The 19,652-nt window shown below is 37.0% G+C and overlaps 4 protein-coding genes and 2 long non-coding RNA genes across 6 annotated transcripts; 3 read left to right on the top strand and 3 right to left on the bottom strand.

Annotated features, from left to right (window-relative positions):
• Nucleotides 1-4,630: 4,630 nt before the first annotated feature.
• On the bottom strand, nt 4,631-6,851 carry LOC17886303 (29 kDa ribonucleoprotein, chloroplastic). Its single transcript, XM_006291424.2, has 5 exons — nt 6,371-6,851; nt 6,083-6,184; nt 5,325-5,771; nt 5,119-5,230; nt 4,631-5,003 (listed from the first exon to the last, which is right to left on the bottom strand). Exons 1-4 carry the CDS (start codon nt 6,737-6,739, stop codon nt 5,165-5,167), a joined length of 984 nt encoding a protein of 327 aa, XP_006291486.1. The 5' UTR covers nt 6,740-6,851; the 3' UTR covers nt 4,631-5,003; nt 5,119-5,164.
• Nucleotides 6,852-7,876: 1,025 nt separating this feature from the next.
• LOC17886883 lies at nt 7,877-8,583 on the top strand. Its single transcript, XM_006291976.2, has 2 exons — nt 7,877-8,094; nt 8,179-8,583. Exons 1-2 carry the CDS (start codon nt 7,965-7,967, stop codon nt 8,448-8,450), a joined length of 402 nt encoding a protein of 133 aa, XP_006292038.1. The 5' UTR covers nt 7,877-7,964; the 3' UTR covers nt 8,451-8,583.
• Nucleotides 8,584-10,583: 2,000 nt separating this feature from the next.
• On the top strand, nt 10,584-17,322 carry LOC17885787 (ABC transporter G family member 37). The gene is made up of 23 exons (XM_006290437.2): nt 10,584-11,209; nt 11,300-11,423; nt 11,539-11,624; nt 11,706-11,790; nt 11,889-12,048; nt 12,132-12,208; nt 12,302-12,355; nt 12,429-12,519; nt 12,609-12,910; nt 12,994-13,275; nt 13,368-13,681; nt 13,788-13,948; nt 14,030-14,133; nt 14,250-14,403; nt 14,488-14,613; nt 14,694-14,767; nt 14,871-15,203; nt 15,296-15,586; nt 15,699-15,782; nt 15,879-16,012; nt 16,116-16,343; nt 16,449-16,875; nt 16,961-17,322. Exons 1-23 carry the CDS (start codon nt 10,821-10,823, stop codon nt 17,225-17,227), a joined length of 4,347 nt encoding a protein of 1,448 aa, XP_006290499.1. The 5' UTR covers nt 10,584-10,820; the 3' UTR covers nt 17,228-17,322.
• Nucleotides 11,350-11,958, bottom strand: LOC111830760. Its single transcript, XR_002834099.1, has 3 exons — nt 11,867-11,958; nt 11,655-11,728; nt 11,350-11,441 (listed from the first exon to the last, which is right to left on the bottom strand). It is a non-coding gene; the product is annotated as an uncharacterized LOC111830760 (long non-coding RNA).
• On the bottom strand, nt 12,028-12,678 carry LOC111830761. The gene is made up of 3 exons (XR_002834100.1): nt 12,587-12,678; nt 12,203-12,458; nt 12,028-12,119 (listed from the first exon to the last, which is right to left on the bottom strand). It is a non-coding gene; the product is annotated as an uncharacterized LOC111830761 (long non-coding RNA).
• A 522-nt stretch (nt 17,323-17,844) lies between the features above and the next one.
• LOC17886237 lies at nt 17,845-19,592 on the top strand. Its single transcript, XM_006291743.2, has 4 exons — nt 17,845-18,130; nt 18,228-18,403; nt 18,801-18,993; nt 19,155-19,592. Exons 1-4 carry the CDS (start codon nt 18,052-18,054, stop codon nt 19,382-19,384), a joined length of 678 nt encoding a protein of 225 aa, XP_006291805.1. The 5' UTR covers nt 17,845-18,051; the 3' UTR covers nt 19,385-19,592.
• The last annotated feature ends 60 nt before the right edge of the window (nt 19,593-19,652 follow it).

The following is a 19,652-nucleotide window of genomic DNA, read 5'->3' on the forward strand; positions in this document are numbered from 1 at the left end:
AGCTTGGTTCAACGTAGTCAATGTTGTCGTAAGATCATTGATTGTGCTTGGCTTCGAAGCAATGATCAGTTATATATATGCAACTAGCACGACAGTGTGTAAGATATAGAGTACTATAAGCAAGTTTGTTCAAATGATGAGATAGAAACATGAAACCCCGGCCTCACTACATCGTTTTCCATTGCCTCACGTGAAATCAAGCTTTACATAAGTGTGAATAATATGGATAGGCCAACAAGATCTTTACTCATATATGCACTTTCTTTGCGATATGAATGCTCCACAACACAATACACAAGTGTATATGCTAGTGATAGTTTTGAACTGTTATATCGAATAGCTGATGATGATGAAGTTGTACATTCCACGTGCTATTAGGGTTATTAAATGATGTTAGTACTAGTAACTAGCTCTATAGTATGGAACTAGACAGCTAATTGTTTTCTTAGTCCGTGTAGGCTACTAATAAATTGCCTTCTTAATTAATTCCATGGACATTGGACAGTAACCCCATACCCTCATACTTAATTGGACAGAGAATATAATACTTAGGTGTGTTTGTACTTTATATATAATTAAGAAGTAAACTAAAAGAAAATGCAATCCCAAGAACTCAGTGCAAGCTAAGCTGCTCTATCAGATTTTTATAAGTATATTGGTGTAGGGGGTTTAGAAATTAATAATCACTTCTTGAAACCAATGTGTATATATTGTATCTGCATGCTTGCATGCGCATTTAACTCTTTTGTTTTGTTTTCTTCTTACTGCACTCCACATTCCCTCTTGGGTTTCTCATTTTCAAACCTAGTTTATAATAATCGACTATGATGTTAGAGGCTGGTGGTGTAAAACAACATAATTATCTCATTCTCGATATATTCAACTATCAACAACATTCATTTGCTATATGTAGATCTCAAAAATGGTTGTATCCTATATATACCAAACATCACAAGTAAATATTCAAATGCTCTTGTGATTTTGATTTAATAACAAAAATTTCTCTTCAAGATAAGCTAATGTTATGTTTTTAACTCGAACTAAATTGAGGTTTATAACAAGGGAATTTTGTGAACATTGCCCTTTTTGAAACTCAAAAATTTAGAACTGCCATTTTCTCTAAAGTATTTTCTACAATGCCATATAGTTAATAATGATAGAAAATAATTGACAAAATTACCCTCAGCAAAAAAATGAGAGAGCGCTGGATTCAGAAAAACTGTAGCAGCTTTGACCTTTTTTTTGTAGCTGCCCAAGATAGCATTAAATGAGAGTAGTGTATGCTAATACTCAGAAAATAATTGATTAGTTAAATAATTAGATAATAAAAAGAGGCAATCCCCTTAGATGGTGGTCCATTAGTGTTGTCTTCAGCGATGTTGTCTACAAGAAATAAAATAGTCAAAGGACAACTTTGAAAACAGTTTTATATAGTCCATCTACATACAAAAAAAAAAAGAGTAGCGAGATGGACAATACGTTTAGTAGGTTTTCTGACACCAGAAAAGGATAACTATATAAGATTAGTTGTATAAGTGATCAACAACATTTTCCGTCTTCAGCTGCGTAATTCTGGTCCATCAAAAGTTTGTGTTTAAGGACAAGGATTTATGTCCTCCGCAGTGGATCGAAGAGACGATCTGATAAGGACAAAATTATAGTGTTACAATGGACAACAGCATAATGGAACTCAAGTCCACAAGGGAATAAATTTGGAATTGCAACTTCTCTTTACATATGCAACCTCAGCCTCGATGGAAGCCTTAACGACGTCGACATCACCTTTTTTGCGTTCGTCGGCGTCGACAATTATAACTCTGCTTTGGAGGTAGGGTTCTCGGGTTCGGCGAGTGTATATCTTGGCTAGGCGGAAGAAGCTCCACAGTTTTAGTAGAGACAACATTTCTGTCATAGGATCTTGTCCACCAAATTTAGTCCACTGGATCTAGTCCACCAGATCTAGTCCATTGGATCTAGTCCACCAGATCTAGTCCTTTGGATCTAGTCTATCTACACACAAAATGTGTGATCTAAAGTATAAACCTAAATGGATCGTAGATGACGACTTCGTCCACCAGATCTAGTCCATTGGATCTAGTCTATCTACACACAAAATGTGTGATCTAAAGTATAAACCTAAATGGATCGTAGATGACGACTTCCATAGATGCATCACTTGTTTCATCCTCTAATCAAACGCTTATGGTTTTGGAAGATTTGTACGATGGACAAGTTTGGTCTATCGATTCTGGTCTATTAGATCTGGTCCATTGATAGAGAAAAAAATGGACTGGAAAAATGGATCTAGTCTGCTAGCGTAGACCACATACTTAGAATGAAGCATCGTTATTCATCGTTGTAGTCGAACAATTTCATCACAAACCAGATTAAAAACAGATATTAATACCCAAAAAAGAGAGAGTTGCAGAGAAAGAAATTAAAAAAGAAAAAAGTAAAAAGAAGAACTGAAAAGTTTCGTAGGTGTTAGATAGTATAGCTTTATGTGAAAGAAAAAAAAAATAAAAATAAAAACAAAACTGATCTCAATAGTACAAGGGTAGAATAGTCTTTTTAAATTAGAGGTATGACACCCAGGAGAAGAAAAAAGTAAAACTGGCATTAGATATAAAAAATGTTACTGTTCATGGTAGATCCCACAATTTTCTCTTATAACAACATATATAACTGTATTAAAATTGAAAAAAAAAAAAGATTTTTAAAAATAGAATATGGTCCATTCCATATGATGGAGGCATTTATGGATGTTTGTAGAAAAAGTGTGTGCGCCGAATACAGAAGAAGCAGGAAGAGGCAGTGAAAAGGCTCCTCCCTTTCTAGTTCTATCAGACAAAATTACTTTATTTTTATTACTATGTTTTTTCTTAATTTGTTTTTTCCTACAAATTCTATTAAATTTGATAATGTTAATGAAAGAGCCTAATGACGACCATATCCACTGCAGCTGTACAAAACAAGGGCCCCTAATTTGCAAATTACGACCGCTCAAAATCTGCCATGAGATTACAACTCTCCACCAGTCATTAATTATGGTATTTTCTAGATGCTAAACTTTTTTTTAAGATAGATATGATTAAATCGTACAGAAATTTTCGTTACCTAACCTGATTCATACTCTACTACTAACCTATTTATTCCACGTTGATAAACTCTGTTTCTTTTGAAACTGAAACTGACATAGACGAGACTATTACTTTTATCTCATGATGAAAAATGATGGATGTCAAGTAGTATTAATATCTTTAAACTACTCTTAACCTAAAAAAAATTGAAAACCCTAAATTAATATACTCGTACTCCTGATAGCAAGTTTAACCACAAAATTCAATTACAAACAGAATATTCTTGAATGATACTTGGATTATTTAAGAGATGGTTGTAACTTTTTTTTTTTTTTTTTTCTAAACGAGATGGTTGTAACTTGTACGTGGGAGTGTTAAGTACTCACTTTTGAAATTAAAATATTTACAAACTTGGTATCACAGAGACCATATGCATTACACATACATACATATATGGTATTCAATCACTCCATATACACACACACACACAATACATATTGTTGTTAAAAGTTACTTAACAAGATTGCTGTTAAAAAAAATTACAAACCGGCCACAAAAATTGATCTTTATCTATAAGTATGGTCGTTCTTGTGGCCGTTTTGTAGATCATTGTTCATATAAAATATGACAAAACATTAAAAAAGTTCGAAAAAAATACGAGTTTGATTAACGGATATCATTGTGTTTTTTTAGTTATGTTTTTGGGTTATAACTTATAAGGTATAAATAGATAAAATTTGTGTTATAGACATGCATATTAATATAGGCTGGAGTTAATATAGGTTAGACTAGTGAATAGTGATGGAGTTCACCTCTATCTCTATAACATTTACAAGAAGACGTGTATGTATGTAGACATGCAAATTAATATAGGGGTTGATGGGAGGTTGAATTGAATTTGGGTATACGAAGACAAAACGGAAAAGAGTTGCAAAAAGAAAGCAAAAGGCCTAACTTGTAGGCAGGAAGAGTGGTGGAAGTATGATGTAGAAAGAGCAAAGTGACATCTCTTTATTTTGTTTTGTTTTGTTGTTTATTTTTGAGACACAATCTTCCCATTTGTTCACTTCAATGTTCCTTCATCTTGCTTTCGGTCATTTCCTATGCCCCATTCGCTCTCTCAACTTTTCTCCTTACAACCAAATTCTATTTCTTTCCTTTTTTTTCTTCCGCACACTATACATATTGACATTGTAGTTTGGTATTGTATTGGGGGATTAACTTTATAAGGAGTGTCAATGGGCCAAGGCTTGAAGAATTGTTGATTAGTGAGTCTTGAAAAGTGACCAGGGAGGAAAACTTAGTTTAAGGTTCAAGCCTATGTGTGGATGGATCACTCAAGAACTCTGCCTCTGAAGCCCTTTAACAATGTTTGGCCCACTGGCACTGACTATGAAATTAGGATCGAATTTTGTACGGATCATCAATCAAAAACCAAACTACACAGGTTTTGTTTGTATGAATAGCATGCATTAGTCAAATAATTCTTCCAAATGGTTTCATATGATATGTGACTAACTGATTATACAACCTCAAAAGCCTTCCAGAAAAATTTACTTATTACGGGAATTTTATTTTAGGAAGACTGGTTCTTTAGAATAGAAGATCAAAAACATTAAAACAAAACAGACTTCTACAGTCACTCATATTCCAAAATGCCAAAGGTTCCAAAATACCAACAGAAAAGGGGAAGAAGAAAAATGCAAATCCAACTAAAATCAATCGCAGGATTCAGACAGACAAGAAACACGAGCCTCTGCTTTTAACCTAATCGTTATCTCTCTCAAAAAAAAAAAAAGACCATTTCCTTTATGATCTTCATACATCTAAGGCGGAATAAAGCCTAGCGCGCACCAGCAGTGAGTTTTAGTTACTGTCTGAAACCGCCATCGTCTCACTCTAACCCCATATGCTTCAAAGAACCTGTTAACATTCAAAATACAACTAATTTAGTTGCTTCTAATTTAGTTGCTTGTAGCCCGACGATTATTAATGAGAAAGGAAACGCTTAAGCATGGCTAATGATTGAGAGTATTACCCTCCAGAATCTGCATTTTTTGAGAATGTGAAGTGGGGGTGGCCGCTCAAAATTGGCCTCTTGGTGGCCTAGCCTCAGCCTCTGAGACTCTTATTTGTCTTCCATCCAAATCCTAAAGGGAAGTAGTAAAACATGTTTTTTTTTAATCTTACTGTAATTAAGAAGTACTGATCGAGTATTATGAGAAGAGAAACGATGATACTTACTGCACCATTCAGAGAGTTGATGGCCTTTTGAACCTCTTGTGAAGAGCTGAGTGTCACAAACCCAAAACCCTTAGATCTACCACTGTCCCTGTCGTAAATGACCCTGGCTTCAACAACCTTTCCTTGCTCATTAAACATGTTCTCAAGAGCCATGTCATCCACACCCCAGGAGAGGTTGCCAACATAGAGACGGTTTCCTGAACCTGAGCCCGAACCTGACCCTGATCCAGAACCATAACTGGAACGTTGAGACCCGCCGTAACCACCACCTCGTTGAGACCCGTAACCTCCACCTCTTTCAGAACCGTAACCACCACCACGCTCAGAACCGTAGCCACCACCACGCTCAGATCCGTAACCGCCACTTCTTGGTCCTCTGGAGAAGGAATCCTCCCTCTTAGGAGGAGGAGGGCCAGCGTTGACTCTCAAGGGTCTGCCTTCATATTCCTGAAATGGTCATGTCAAAGGAGTTAATAAAAATAACCACAATGTACATACAAGACGGTGCAACTAAAACAAAGGTTCAACAATTATCTCGGCAACTTATATCTCCACATTAGAAACGACAACACCTAATCAAAAACCATGACGTATCCACAAACTATATAGAGGAGAAGCAGCATGGTTTATCTAATCTAAAAACAATTCATAAAATCAGAGTAATGGAACTTTCACATGCGACAACAGAAAGCTAAGACACAAATAACATCATTCCTCACAAGCAAACCAATAGCAAGAAACACGAGGTAAGTTCTTACATAGCCATTGAATTGCTGAGCTGCAGCCTCAACTTCAGCTGCAGTGGACATTGTCACAAATCCGAAACCTCTGCTCCGTCCAGTCACTTTGTCATAGATAACCTACAAAATCAAGCCAATTCATCACAAACTTCATTACTACAGAGTATACACAACAAGATTCACAGTCTTAAACTATATTCTAACTTTGACACTAGTACACAAACAGATTCAAACCCATTTCACAAAGTTCTGAGAATATAATGTAAATCTGAAGAGAGAGAGAGAGAGAACCCTAAATTGGCTTACCTCAACCATCTCAACATTGCCGGCGCTCTCAAAGAGCTGAGCGAGCTGAGCGCTATCAACGTTAAAGGAAAGGTTACCAACAAAGAGCTTAAGGTCAGGAGAGAAAGAGGTACGCTCGACAGGGGCGGAATCGTCACCGTCAGCGAACATGTCATCTTCCTCGACCTCGAAATCAGAGGAGACGGCAACATTCCTGACGAACCTGGAGGAGCATTTCAAGGAGGAGGAAGCGAAGAGGGAGACGAGGTGGTCGGAGTGGAGTTTGAAGGAGAGGGAAGGAGGCAAGACGGAGAGGGAAGCGGGCCTGGAAACGGAGAGAGGAAGGGATTTAGGGTTGAAAGCAGAGAGAGAGGAAGCAGAGGCAGACATGGCTATTCTTATTAGCTCTTTTGAGAAATTTGCTCTCTCTCAGAAGATAAGGTTTAAGAAAGGGTTCTTCGAGAGAGGGTTGAGTTGTGAGAGAGTGGGTAGATAAGAGAAACCTGTGAAGAGCTTTTTGATATTTATCGGCAAAAAATCTTTTATCCCCTTGAAATATCTCCCCCACTTGGAATCTTTCTTTTTTCTTTTACCTCTTTTTCAAATAAAAAAAATGTACTTCTGTAAAAACAAAATTACTTTTGCAGTAAAAAAATTAAAAGCTCTTAAGCCAAAACTGTAATTTTGTTGTGTCACTGATGAACTGAGAAAAAAAAACTATTTCGTAGAAATTTATAATGAAAATGTTGAGGAAATTAAAATTAGAGTAGTCAAATTTATTATTTAATACATTTCGAGGAATTTCAAAATTAGAGTAGCCAAATTAATTTTTTTTTTTTGTTGCTGTTACAATGGGTAGGCTAGTTTTATTTACGAAGTGGTGAATGGTATGTGTTATAAGATCTGGTCCGTCCAATTAAGATGGAGAGTGGAGATTAAAGAGAAGGAATAAAAGAGAGAGCGGGTCTGGTGAGAAGATAAGGCCATTACTAAAAGCCAAAGTAAAAAAATATGCAACTAGAGACTGTTACACTGAGGCTCCAGCAGTATCAGTATGTATGGATCTTCAACTTGTACCAATACATCTAACAAGTAACAACCCCTCTTGAAAATATTTCTCATTTTTTGAGCTGAGATTAGCCTTGCACAAATTCTCAATTCAGACTCCATAGTGTTCCTGCTTGGCTGCTTGGTGCTTAAGTTAAGGAAGATGGGAGTGTGTGTAAATGTTGTATAGCGTTTAGGCCCGATACCAAAAATATGTCATCTTCTCAAAACACTAGCTCTCTCCATTGTTGAGGATTTTAGATTTGGAAATTGAAAGCCCATTACACCAAAAGACAGAGAATAAGCTTGTGCCGGTTAAGCTATAAAATCTCCAGTCCCAGGGTATCGGCTATTTTACCAAAACCAGATTTAAACCATTTAATAACCAAACCAGTCCGGTTCGTTCATAATAGAATGGGGGGTCCCTTTGATAGCCACGTGTCGGCAACGAAGACACAACAAGAGATTGAAACTGGCTAAGCAACATTGTCCGGCGGAGAATCGAAGAAGAAGAAGAACATAACAACAACACTCAGATACTCTTTTGTCCGTACCGAAATCGGGAAAAATGGACATTTCAGTTCAAATCTCCGGCTTAAACTCTCTCAGTACCTGCCGGATCATCCCAAGATTCTCATCCTCTTCTAGATTCCGTTGTTCAAAAAACGAACCTCCACGAAACGGAAACGAGTCCAACGGTGAGATAATTCTCGTAAAACCAATCTCAAAGAATTTTTATATAATTGAATCGGTTTAATTCGGTTCGATTTCTTGATGGTCAGGTGGTGAAAGATCGTCGACGGATTGGGACAAGGCGTGGAAGAGTTTCAAGAAACAGAGCAAGAAGACGTTCTTCTCGCAGTTCAACATGGACAAGTACGTGACTTGGAATCCTCCAAGATCGGACTATCCGGCGTCTGAAGAAATCGATCCCATTAAAAAAGCAGAGAGATCTAATCTAATGCTTTGGACAAGTCCAAGGTTCACACTTATCGGAGCCATCGTCATTGTCTCCTTCCTCCTTCTCTACACCATTCTTGCTCCTGTTAAGTGAACTTCTTTTTTGGTTTTTACTATTTTAATCCTCAACCATTTAGATCAGATTCTGAATGTGTTTTTTTTGTTTTTAATTTTATTTTAACTGTACAACTTCTATGAATAAAAGATCCTAGTTTCAAGTTTCAACAGTTTCTAGAGTCTATAGCCTACAGATATGACATTGAGTGTGAGAGATAGCACTTTACATATGGTTGAGCCTAGTTTTATAAGTTTGCAATACGATTAAGATGGTGCTTAGACTTTTTTGGGGTTCTTGGGCGAAAATAACCCTTAAAACCTCTTATGTCTTTGGGATTATAACTATAACCCTTAAAACCTCTTATGTCTTTGGGATTATAACTAAGGATTGAAGACAATTTTCTATTATCAAGTCATTATAAGATGAGAAGTTGTTAGTTAAGGGATATAAGGGCATCTCCAAAGGGAGGTGCTTAGTGAGTTTCATAAGTTTATTGTGGACAAAAAATAAATCAAAATTGAACAATTAAATAGAGAGGAAACCTAAACTAAGGGGTTTTAGAAGTTGTGTTTAGGGGTACTTAAAGACACATGGCAATTATTCATTGGTAAAAAATATATTCATCTCTTTCTCTTTCTATAATTCTTTCTCCCTCTAACATTTTTATTTAATCAATTTTTATTAATGAAATGTTGTTAAGCATCCTATTAGAGTTTCACAAATGGAGGTGGTCTAACATGCACGAAGATAGAAAATGTTATGACAATAATTAGCGGAAACAGTAATTAATATAGGCCTGTTTTTCGTATAATCTATTCATTCAGGCGGTCGTGCTACTGGTCGCCGCGACTCCGTTTGTGAAACCATAATAACAAATTTGCCTATCTTAGAAGTTAACCAACTCAATTATTTGTTTATAGTCAACGTGAAATCAATTTTTAAAATGCTTGCCATTTACTTCAATCAAAAGTTTTGATCTCAATCCCGAGAGATAAGAAAAATAAAGGGAACAAAATTTGAAAAAACTAAAAATAAAACTAAAAAAATTGCGATAAAATTGCCGGAAGAAGAGGAAGAGAACATTTTTTATTTGATGAATTCAATAATATAAGGAGACAAACGGCAAAAGGAGAGGTTGAGCTGAGGGAGGGAGTGCTGTGTCATGCTGTCGTTGAGTTATTTGTTTTCTTTTCTTTCAACATCTTCGACATGTCATTGCTTTCATCCTCTTTTTATTTTTATTTTTTCTATTTTTCTATCCATTACTTTTTTTTCTACATTCGTTTTTAAGAGAATGGAACACAGTATTTAGAGGGGAAAACATAATTTGAGTATTTAAAATAGATAAAATACATGTTGACCACTATTTTTGGTGATAAAGTAGAGGTAGTAATATTTATTTAGTCAACTGTTAAAACTTTTTATCTTATTACAAAAATGATGATATTTTTATCATAAAAATTATCCTAGTAAGAATGATGATTTTATTATTCAGTAAATACATTTAGATACATTTAGACACACTCTTTGATATCAATATAATTGACTTGATGAAAAAAAAAAAAAGATACATAACGAAATTTGACCCCAAAGAAAAAAAAAACGAACAATAATATGGTTGACTTTACAACATAGAGTTCCACACACAAAGAAAAACCCCACAAATAGAATTGCAATGATATGATTGATTTTCAAACCATATAATTTGGATTCAAATTGTACGGAATTGGTCTAAATAATTACACCAAGTTCTTCATCTTTCTTCTAGTTGTTGTTGTAATATCGGTGAGAATGTGGGATTCATGCTGCTTCTGTTGGTCGGAATGGTCCCAATGCTAATACGTAATTTTGTTAAAAACAGGATTCTAAATTATGAATCACAACAAATCATTTTTAAAGATAAAAAAAGGCATCAAGCAATCAAGGAGGAGACCATTACTCAGAACTCAGAAGTCAGAACCATTTTCGAGAGATCATAATTAGCATATATAACTGAATATTCAATTCTCCCACGATCTTTGAGTATTACAGCTTTCAACGTAACAATTGAGTATTACAGTATTTATATAAATTAACCAAAAAATAAATAAAAATAATAAGTATAATCAAACCTTCCTCTTCTAAAATTGTTTTTTTCTTCTTCGACTTGATAAGCATGTGTTTCATTTTATTAATTTAATCACATACCGATGACCATGAAAGTCGGAGATAATTTCAAAAACTGAGAACCAAAGCTGATGTATTCCCTTACATCATTGAAAAGAAAATTGAAATATGACATTTTGAACCATCCAAAAATACATATATGTATATATATATACCTAAAGTCAAAATGCAATAAGCTTATCTCTCATTTAGAATTTTAAAAATCCAATCTCAGAGAGGCCAAACTCATTAAGCCAACCAATGGCTCACATGGTTGGACCAGACGAGATTGAGTCCTTGAGAGTGGAGCTTGCAGAGATTGGAAGAAGCATCAGATCATCTTTCCGGAGACACACTTCTAGTTTCAGAAGCAGCTCTTCAATCTATGAAGCTGATAATGACGGTGATGTTAATGATGATCATCATGATGCAGAGTATGCTCTGCAATGGGCTAAGATTGAGAGATTACCAACTGCCAAACGCATGAGATCGACTCTCCTCGATGAATCCATCACCGAGAATGGAAAAAGAGTCGTTGATGTCTCAAAGCTTGGAGCCACCGAACGTCATCTGATGATTGAGGGACTTATCAAACACATTGAGAATGATAATCTCAAGTTGCTCAAGAAAATCAGAAGAAGAATAGACAGGTAAACTAAAACAAATTCTCTCGAAATTACTTTACCCATTTTTTATTTCTCAGTTTGTAGAGAGTTTGAGTTTGAAACTTTGTTGTGCAGGGTGGGGATGGAGTTACCGACCATAGAAGTGAGGTACACGAGTTTAAAAGTAGAGGCCGAGTGCGAGATTGTTGAAGGGAAGGCACTTCCAACACTGTGGAACACTGCCAAGCGCATTTTCTCTGTGAGTACTCAAAAAGTTCTGCAAAATCACAAAGTTTGTTATTGTCGTTTCCTTATAAGATGGAATTTCTCCAAAATATTCCACATTGAATTCTAATGTGGTTACACTTCTCCAGGAACTGGTGAAGCTCACTGGTGCAAAAGCACACGAAGCCAATATAAGCATTCTTAATGATGTTAATGGCATTATAAAGCCCGGAAGGTTAGTAGTTGAAGGAGTTACATATCTTACCACTAGTCTTGATCAATGTTTTAAGTGTGTTAATTCTTCTTCTTGTTGCAGGTTAACACTGTTGCTTGGTCCTCCTGGATGCGGTAAAACAACTATGTTAAAGGCCTTGTCTGGAAATTTAGAAAACAATCTAAAGGTTCTCATGATGACAGCAATTTTTTTTCATTTATTTTTGGAGATTTATTTTTGGTGCAGAGATGTGAACTATGTACCTTTTCCTTTTTCCTTCCACAGTGTTCAGGTGAAATCTCTTACAATGGACACAGACTAGACGAGTTCGTTCCTCAGAAAACCTCGGCATATATAAGTCAATATGACCTGCATATTGCGGAGATGACGGTGAGGGAGACTGTTGACTTCTCAGCTCGTTGTCAGGGCGTTGGTAGCCGAACAGGTAGATTTTATCAACCAATCAATGTCCCCTCGAGTGCAATGAAATGTATGTATTGTTAATTTTTCTTTTCCCTGGGGAAACAGATATTATGATGGAAGTCAGTAAACGAGAAAAGGAAAAAGGAATCATTCCTGACACAGAAGTGGATGCTTACATGAAAGTACATTCCTCAAACATTCTCTGACCCTGAAGCTTATTCTGAATTTAACCTTTAAACTCAGCTGGTTGATTAGAGACTTTTTTTTTCGTATAGGCAATTTCTGTTGAAGGACTCAAAAGAAGTCTGCAAACAGATTACATCTTGAAGGTAGTCTCTTTTATAGCCTGGCTGATAATCTGGCCCTTTTTGTTTGGTTCTTAGTCTTCTGTTGAATTTGCAGATTCTCGGACTAGACATTTGTGCAGAAACACTGATTGGAGATGTGATGAGGAGAGGTATATCAGGAGGCCAAAAGAAGCGTCTTACGACAGGTTAGTTCATGGCACGAATCCTCAAAAGTATCATAATTTTCTGACATGTTCTTTTCTAAAGCAGTACCTGAATTTCTGAATCTTTGTAGCCGAGATGATTGTTGGCCCGACAAAGGCTCTGTTTATGGATGAAATAACAAATGGCTTAGACAGTTCCACAGCTTTTCAGATTGTCAAATCTCTTCAGCAATTTGCTCACATATCAAGTGCTACTGTGCTTGTTTCGCTTCTTCAACCGGCCCCAGAATCTTTCGATCTCTTTGATGACGTTATGCTGATGGCCAAAGGAAGAATTGTGTATCATGGTCCACGCGGCGAAGTCCTGAAATTCTTTGAGGATTGTGGATTCCAATGCCCTGAAAGGAAAGGTGTTGCAGACTTTCTCCAGGAGGTAAGAGAAAACCCATCCTTAAAACGAAACTTTTGTGCTTCTGAAGTCATGAGTTGTTGATCATGAAACTTTCTACCTTGAAGGTTATATCCAAAAAAGACCAAGCACAATACTGGCGGCACGAGGATTTACCTTATAGTTTTGTCTCGGTGGAAATGTTGTCAAAGAAGTTCAAGGACTTGAGTATTGGAAAAAAGATTGAGGAAACACTTTCTAAGCCGTATGATAGATCCAAAAGCCATAAGGATGCCTTATCCTTCAGTGTGTATTCACTTCCAAACTGGGAGTTGTTCATCGCATGCATATCAAGAGAGTATCTTCTCATGAAGAGAAACTATTTCGTCTATATTTTCAAGACATCTCAGGTACATTTCGAAGTTTCCAATCCACAGTATCTCTTCTTGTCTTCTTTATATGTTAAACGTATTCCTGAGCTTTCTAGCTTTTATGTGCGCAGCTTGTTATGGCTGCATTCATCACTATGACTGTGTATATCCGAACACGGATGGGTATTGATATCATTCATGGGAATTCTTACATGAGTGCCCTCTTTTTTGCCCTCGTTATACTTCTTGTTGACGGATTCCCTGAGTTGTCTATGACGGCTCAACGCCTAGCCGTGTTTTACAAGCAGAAGCAGTTGTGTTTCTATCCTGCATGGGCGTATGCAATCCCTGCAACAGTGCTAAAGGTCCCTCTCTCGTTCTTCGAATCTTTAGTTTGGACCGGCCTCACATACTATGTCATTGGATACACCCCTGAAGCCTCCAGGTAAGCTTTTTTCCCTGTTGCTTGGCACTTAAACCCTATAAAAAGGTACACATTCAAGTCTGGAAATGCTCAGAAAATTGTAAAATGACGAAGTTCAATGTTCCAGGTTCTTCAAGCAGTTCATTCTACTGTTTGCTGTTCACTTCACCTCGATATCCATGTTTCGGTGTCTAGCTGCAATCTTCCAGACAGTAGTTGCTTCAATCACAGCTGGCAGTTTTGGTATATTATTCACATTTGTCTTTGCTGGTTTTGTCATTCCACCAAGTAAGATTTTGCCCCAATCCATTACTAAATATCGCCTCAAAAGTTATCCAGCATAACTCTAAGGTTATGTCTTCTCTGCAGCATCAATGCCAGCATGGCTCAAGTGGGGTTTCTGGGCAAATCCTTTGAGTTACGGTGAGATTGGGCTATCGGTAAACGAGTTCCTTGCCCCCAGGTGGAATCAGGTTATCTTCACTTAGCCTGTTACCTTCTTTTTCTCTCTTAATCACCCAAGCTTCTTCTTTATTGTTTCTGGTATAGTCTTCAATATTAACCAGTATTTTTCTGGTTAAATATGTAGATGCAACCCAATAATGTTACCTTAGGGCGAACCATACTCCAAACCCGTGGAATGGACTACGATGGTTACATGTACTGGGTATCATTATGTGCCTTGTTGGGATTCACTGTGCTCTTTAACATCATTTTCACCCTGGCACTGACTTTCTTGAAATGTAAGTTCATCTTCTACTAGGTAAATCTATGTGCTTTCAAAACACAGGCGGCCACATACTAAAACGTTCTTTCCCAAATGACAGCACCCACATCATCTAAAGCTATGATTTCGCAAGAAAAACTCTTTGAGCTGCAAGGAAAAGAAGCTTCAACAGGCGACACTTCAGTCAAGAACAAGACTACAGGTTCCCCTGTAAACACAGAAGAAGGTGACAACTTTGTTTTCTCTCTTCCCACTTCTCTAATTCTCCATTTTTTCCTCCCACTAACACTTCTTTTTTTACCACAGGCAAGATGGTCTTACCTTTCAAGCCCCTCACAGTAACATTTCAAGATTTGAACTATTTCGTTGACATGCCCGTGGTAAAACTATCATAACTCAAAACTATAAACCATATCACAAGTTTTTCTCAATGGATCTCTCACTTATCTTTGATGTTTGCAATGATGATGATGATGATCTCAGGAGATGAGAGACCAAGGATATGACCAGAAGAAACTACAACTTCTATCAAATATCACCGGAGCTTTCCGCCCTGGAATCCTAACGGCTTTGATGGGAGTGAGTGGAGCCGGAAAAACCACACTCCTCGATGTTCTAGCCGGAAGAAAAACAAGTGGATACATCGAAGGAGACATCAGAATCAGTGGTTTCCCTAAAGTTCAGGAAACGTTCGCTAGAGTCTCAGGCTACTGCGAACAAACAGATATCCACTCACCAAACATCACCGTCGGTGAATCTGTGATTTACTCAGCTTGGCTTCGTCTTGCTCCTGAGATCGATTCCGCAACCAAAACCGTTAGCCTCTTCCTCTTGTTCTCTCTCTTCTATCAAAATCGACTAAAAAATCAAAAAAGTTAAGTAACGAAATCGTTGAAATCTGAATGCAGCAATTCGTGAAACAAGTGCTCGAGACGATCGAATTAGATGAAATCAAAGACGCATTGGTGGGAGTCGCCGGAGTGAGCGGGTTGTCGACGGAGCAGAGGAAGAGACTGACGATTGCGGTGGAGTTGGTGGCGAATCCGTCGATCATCTTCATGGACGAGCCCACGACGGGGCTAGACGCAAGAGCAGCCGCCATTGTTATGAGAGCTGTGAAGAACGTCGCTGATACTGGACGAACCATCGTCTGTACTATTCATCAGCCTAGTATCGACATTTTCGAAGCTTTCGACGAGGTAATTTGCAATATCAACTCCAAAATTTAATTTTTTTACAGTTTGACCCAGAAGCTTCTTAACTTTATCTAACCAGGTCAAAAATTAACACTTTAAACTTGAATTTTTTTAGTTGGTGCTTCTTAAAAGAGGTGGTCGCATGATCTACACAGGACCATTAGGCCTACATTCATGTCACATTATCGAGTATTTTGAGGTAAGTTTTGCCAAATAGTTTTCTTTTAATCCATGACCAAAAAAGAGAGTAAAAAAAAACTTACATTTTTGTTGTTTGTGCTTATTATATAAACAGAGTGTTCCTGAAATTCCTAAAATAAGAGACAACCACAATCCAGCAACATGGATGCTTGATGTTAGTTCACAATCTGTAGAAGTTGAACTTGGCGTCGATTTCGCAAATATCTACCATGAGTCTGCTCTTTACAAGTGAGTAAATCTTCAAATACTATTATATTATGATGCATAAGTGTTATTATTGTTCTTTTTAAAAAGTGGTATCTAATGAAACATGTGTGATTGTTAATTATAGGAGAAACTCAGAGCTTGTTAAACAGTTAAGCCAACCAGATGCAGAATCAAGTGATATACAGTTTAAGAGAACTTTTGCACAAAGTTGGTGGGGGCAATTCAAATCTATTCTATGGAAAATGAGTTTGTCATATTGGAGAAGCCCTTCTTATAACCTTATGCGTATGATTCACACTTTGATCTCTTCTTTGATCTTTGGCGCACTCTTCTGGAAACAAGGCCAAAAAATGTAAGTGGACAGTGAGATTCAAATGACACATATCTTTATATTACCCTTTAATTAGGACTGTGTGAGAGTGTTAACATTGTGAAATGTGTGTTTCAACGTTTGTAGAGATACTCAACAGAGTTTGTTCACCGTATTTGGAGCCATCTACGGTTTGGTACTCTTCTTAGGGATAAACAACTGTTCATCAGCTCTTCAGTATTTTGAAACGGAGAGAAATGTAATGTATCGAGAAAGATTCGCAGGGATGTACTCAGCGACAGCTTACGCGTTGAGTCAAGTGGTGACAGAGATACCTTATATATTCATACAAGCTGCGGAGTTTGTGATCATAACATATCCAATGATCGGTTTCTATCCTTCGACCTACAAAGTCTTTTGGTCACTCTACTCTATGTTTTGCTCACTTCTCACTTTCAACTACCTTGCCATGTTCCTCGTATCCATCACGCCAAACTTCATGGTTGCCGCGATTCTTCAGTCGCTTTTCTATGTTAATTTCAACCTCTTCTCCGGGTTTTTGATCCCCCAAACGGTAAGAAATCGATTGATCGATCCAACCTCTAGTTTTTTCCTTGCACAATAATGTTTGTTTTGTAATGTGTTTGGAAAAATTGCAGCAAGTTCCAGGGTGGTGGATTTGGTTATATTATCTAACACCAACGTCATGGACACTCAACGGGTTCATCTCGTCTCAGTACGGAGATATTCATGACGAGATCAATGTCTTTGGAGAAACAACGACTGTTGCAGCATTCTTGAAAGACTATTTTGGATTTCACCATGAACGTTTGGCGATTACGGCGGTTGTTCAAATCGCTTTTCCAATTGCGTTTGCGTCTATGTTTGCCTTCTTCGTGGGCAAACTCAACTTCCAACGACGATGATCATGCTACTAATTAGTCATCTTTTTTAGAATAAACAAATAATGCCTTTTTTTGTGTGTGAACATAAACGTATAATTTTTGTTTTTGTTTTGTTATGTATTGATGTATATTGTATATGATATTAATGAAATTAAAACAAAACATTTTCTAGGCATTGGTGGTTGATGGCATCATACGGTTAGAAATACAGTTTTGCTTAGATTTTGGTCATACCTAGTTGATGCAAAGTCAAATAAGCAAAATCTCAAAATTTAGGTATTGCATCTCAAGAATAGTAAGAAATACTGATTAATATAACTAAATTAACTAAAGATTGATATATATAAACCAATTTTTACAAATAAAAACTATAAGTTATGCATATAAAGGAATAATTCATAAATTATTTTTTCTCTGTAAACCTAAACTCTATTTCTGTTTACCAAATCTATAGTTTTTTTTTTCATTTTGTAAAAAAGGTAAAAAAAAAAATTACCCATAAGTTTTACAAAATCTATAGGTTTTCTTTGTATATATTATATAATATTTTTTCTTTTCTTTTTGTTCAACGTTCTTTGTACTATATAGTAAAATTTATTTTGATATCCTAATTTTAATAGAAATGAGAAAACCAAAGCGGTCAACACAAGAGAAGGGTCGGTTTGTTCCTTTCTTCCCGGTACGCTTTTCTCCAACGCCATAGCCAAGACTCAAACGAGATTCTGATTCAACAGTGTTTGCTTGATCTGCATCTTCTATCCCACTAAACCTTCTCCTCTCTCGATCAAACGCACCTGCTTTACATTAGATCGGATTTGATCGAGCGATTTCGATTAGGAATCGCGATGTCAATCCGAATTCCACCAGCTTGTTTGGATTTTCGCGGTTTCATACTCTGTTTCATCTTCTTCAGCTCGTTCCCTGGTAATAATTTAGCTTCCGTTTCAAAATTCAAGTACACAAATTCGGGGCAAGGGGATTCGGTGTAATTAGCTTCTTTTTTTTTTTTTGATTGGTACAGGAACAATTCTAACACAACAAGTTACATTAGATTCGATTCAGATTTTCAAAACTCACGGTTGGTTCTCGAGTAAGCCTACAGTCTATTTCCAATGCAAAGGAGAGAACAAGACGGTGTTGCCTGATGTGAAGAGCACTAATGTGTCTTATTCTTTCAAAGGCGAAGAATCTTGGCAGGTTTGTCCCTTCTTCTCCAAATGTAGATCAATCGTGAGGTTGAGCTGATTTCTTGCTGATTATGTTGTTGGGATTTCCTAGTTCTAGCAACAATTCCGATTTATTTTTGGTTTGTTTGATTTGGAAACAAAAACAAAAGAGTTGTCTTTACCCTAGTTCTTAGCTATTGACTGGTTTCTTTGGGATTTGCTGTGGTAGAGACATAGTTTTGATTGCTGAGTCTGCTTCAGTATTAGGATCTCAGTATTAGATCGGAATGCTAGGTAGAAGGGACCTGTCTTCATCTGTGAAATCTAGTTAACAGGCAAACAAATAGGTTGTCTTATGTTGATGGTTATTATTATCATTACTGTCTTTTGAGAACTATGTTCTATGTTTTTTGTCTCGGTTTTTTCAGCCCCTAACCGAGCTTAAAGGAACAAAATGCAAGAGATGCGGAATCTACGAGGATGACACCCTTACGTATGATACCTTTGACGAATGGGAGCTTTGTCCTTCTGATTTCACAGCAGAGGGTAGCTACAAGCGCATCAAAGAGAAAGAATTTAATGCTACTTTCCTCTGTCATGGATGCTCACAAGTTGGAGCTGGTGAGTTCCCATCCAAACCAACATATCTTGAGCTTTAGGGTCATTCATTACCTCCAACTATAAATAAGGATCTCTCACATGTGTCTCTGTTGACTGTAGCTTCAGTTTGATTCTGTTCTCTCTGATGAGGAATATCATATGCATGCCTTTCCTTTTTGCAGGTTCGAATAAAGAATCGGGCAATGACAAGGAAAAGGAAAAGGGCGGAATGCACCCTGCAATAGTGGCACTGATTGTAGTAATCGTGTTAGGTGCAGTTGTGATGGGACTCTTGGTAGGTTATCAGTATTGGAGGAAGAAGAAACGGCAACAAGAGCAGGCCCGGTTTCTCAAGCTGTTTGAAGATGGTGATGAGATTGAGGACGAACTTGGCCTTGAAAATACCCTATGAAGCTCATGTCACCTCTGTGTACATACATACAGGATTTCTTGATCAACCTCACAACAGTTTTTTAGTTTTTGGTAAAGATATAGAGGAGAAAAGGATACAATGTATGCTCCTAGCTTTTGTTCATCCAACGAGATAAGTCAATGATGTTATTTCTTGTTATCAATGTTTGGCAATTGAATCTTCTGCTTCATCTAAAGACAAAGTTCAACTACCAGTCTACCATCGTTAAATATGTTTTCACAAAATAATTTGCAAATATAATCAATGT

Source organism: Capsella rubella, unplaced genomic scaffold (assembly GCF_000375325.1).
Source record: "Capsella rubella cultivar Monte Gargano unplaced genomic scaffold, Caprub1_0 scaffold_5, whole genome shotgun sequence".
NCBI lineage: Eukaryota > Viridiplantae > Streptophyta > Magnoliopsida > Brassicales > Brassicaceae > Capsella > Capsella rubella.

What these genes read in the sequence shown, in the direction of transcription:
- LOC17886303 (XM_006291424.2), bottom strand. Translation starts at nt 6,739, where the DNA reads ATGTCTGCCTCTGCTTCCTCTCTCTCTGCTTTCAACCCTAAATCCCTT. An exon ending in CTCAGCAATTCAATGGCTAT is followed by an intron (nt 5,772 to 6,082) that starts GTAAGAACTTAC and finishes TGACCATTTCAG; the next exon opens with GAATATGAAGGCAGACCCTT. An exon ending in TCAACTCTCTGAATGGTGCA is followed by an intron (nt 5,231 to 5,324) that starts GTAAGTATCATC and finishes ACTTCCCTTTAG; the next exon opens with GATTTGGATGGAAGACAAAT.
- LOC17886883 (XM_006291976.2), top strand. Translation starts at nt 7,965, where the DNA reads ATGGACATTTCAGTTCAAATCTCCGGCTTAAACTCTCTCAGTACCTGC. An exon ending in AAACGGAAACGAGTCCAACG is followed by an intron (nt 8,095 to 8,178) that starts GTGAGATAATTC and finishes CTTGATGGTCAG; the next exon opens with GTGGTGAAAGATCGTCGACG.
- LOC17885787 (XM_006290437.2), top strand. Translation starts at nt 10,821, where the DNA reads ATGGCTCACATGGTTGGACCAGACGAGATTGAGTCCTTGAGAGTGGAG. An exon ending in CCCTGTAAACACAGAAGAAG is followed by an intron (nt 14,614 to 14,693) that starts GTGACAACTTTG and finishes TTTTTACCACAG; the next exon opens with GCAAGATGGTCTTACCTTTC. An exon ending in ATTTCGTTGACATGCCCGTG is followed by an intron (nt 14,768 to 14,870) that starts GTAAAACTATCA and finishes TGATGATCTCAG; the next exon opens with GAGATGAGAGACCAAGGATA.
- LOC17886237 (XM_006291743.2), top strand. Translation starts at nt 18,052, where the DNA reads ATGTCAATCCGAATTCCACCAGCTTGTTTGGATTTTCGCGGTTTCATA. An exon ending in CTTCTTCAGCTCGTTCCCTG is followed by an intron (nt 18,131 to 18,227) that starts GTAATAATTTAG and finishes TGATTGGTACAG; the next exon opens with GAACAATTCTAACACAACAA. An exon ending in ATGCTCACAAGTTGGAGCTG is followed by an intron (nt 18,994 to 19,154) that starts GTGAGTTCCCAT and finishes TCCTTTTTGCAG; the next exon opens with GTTCGAATAAAGAATCGGGC.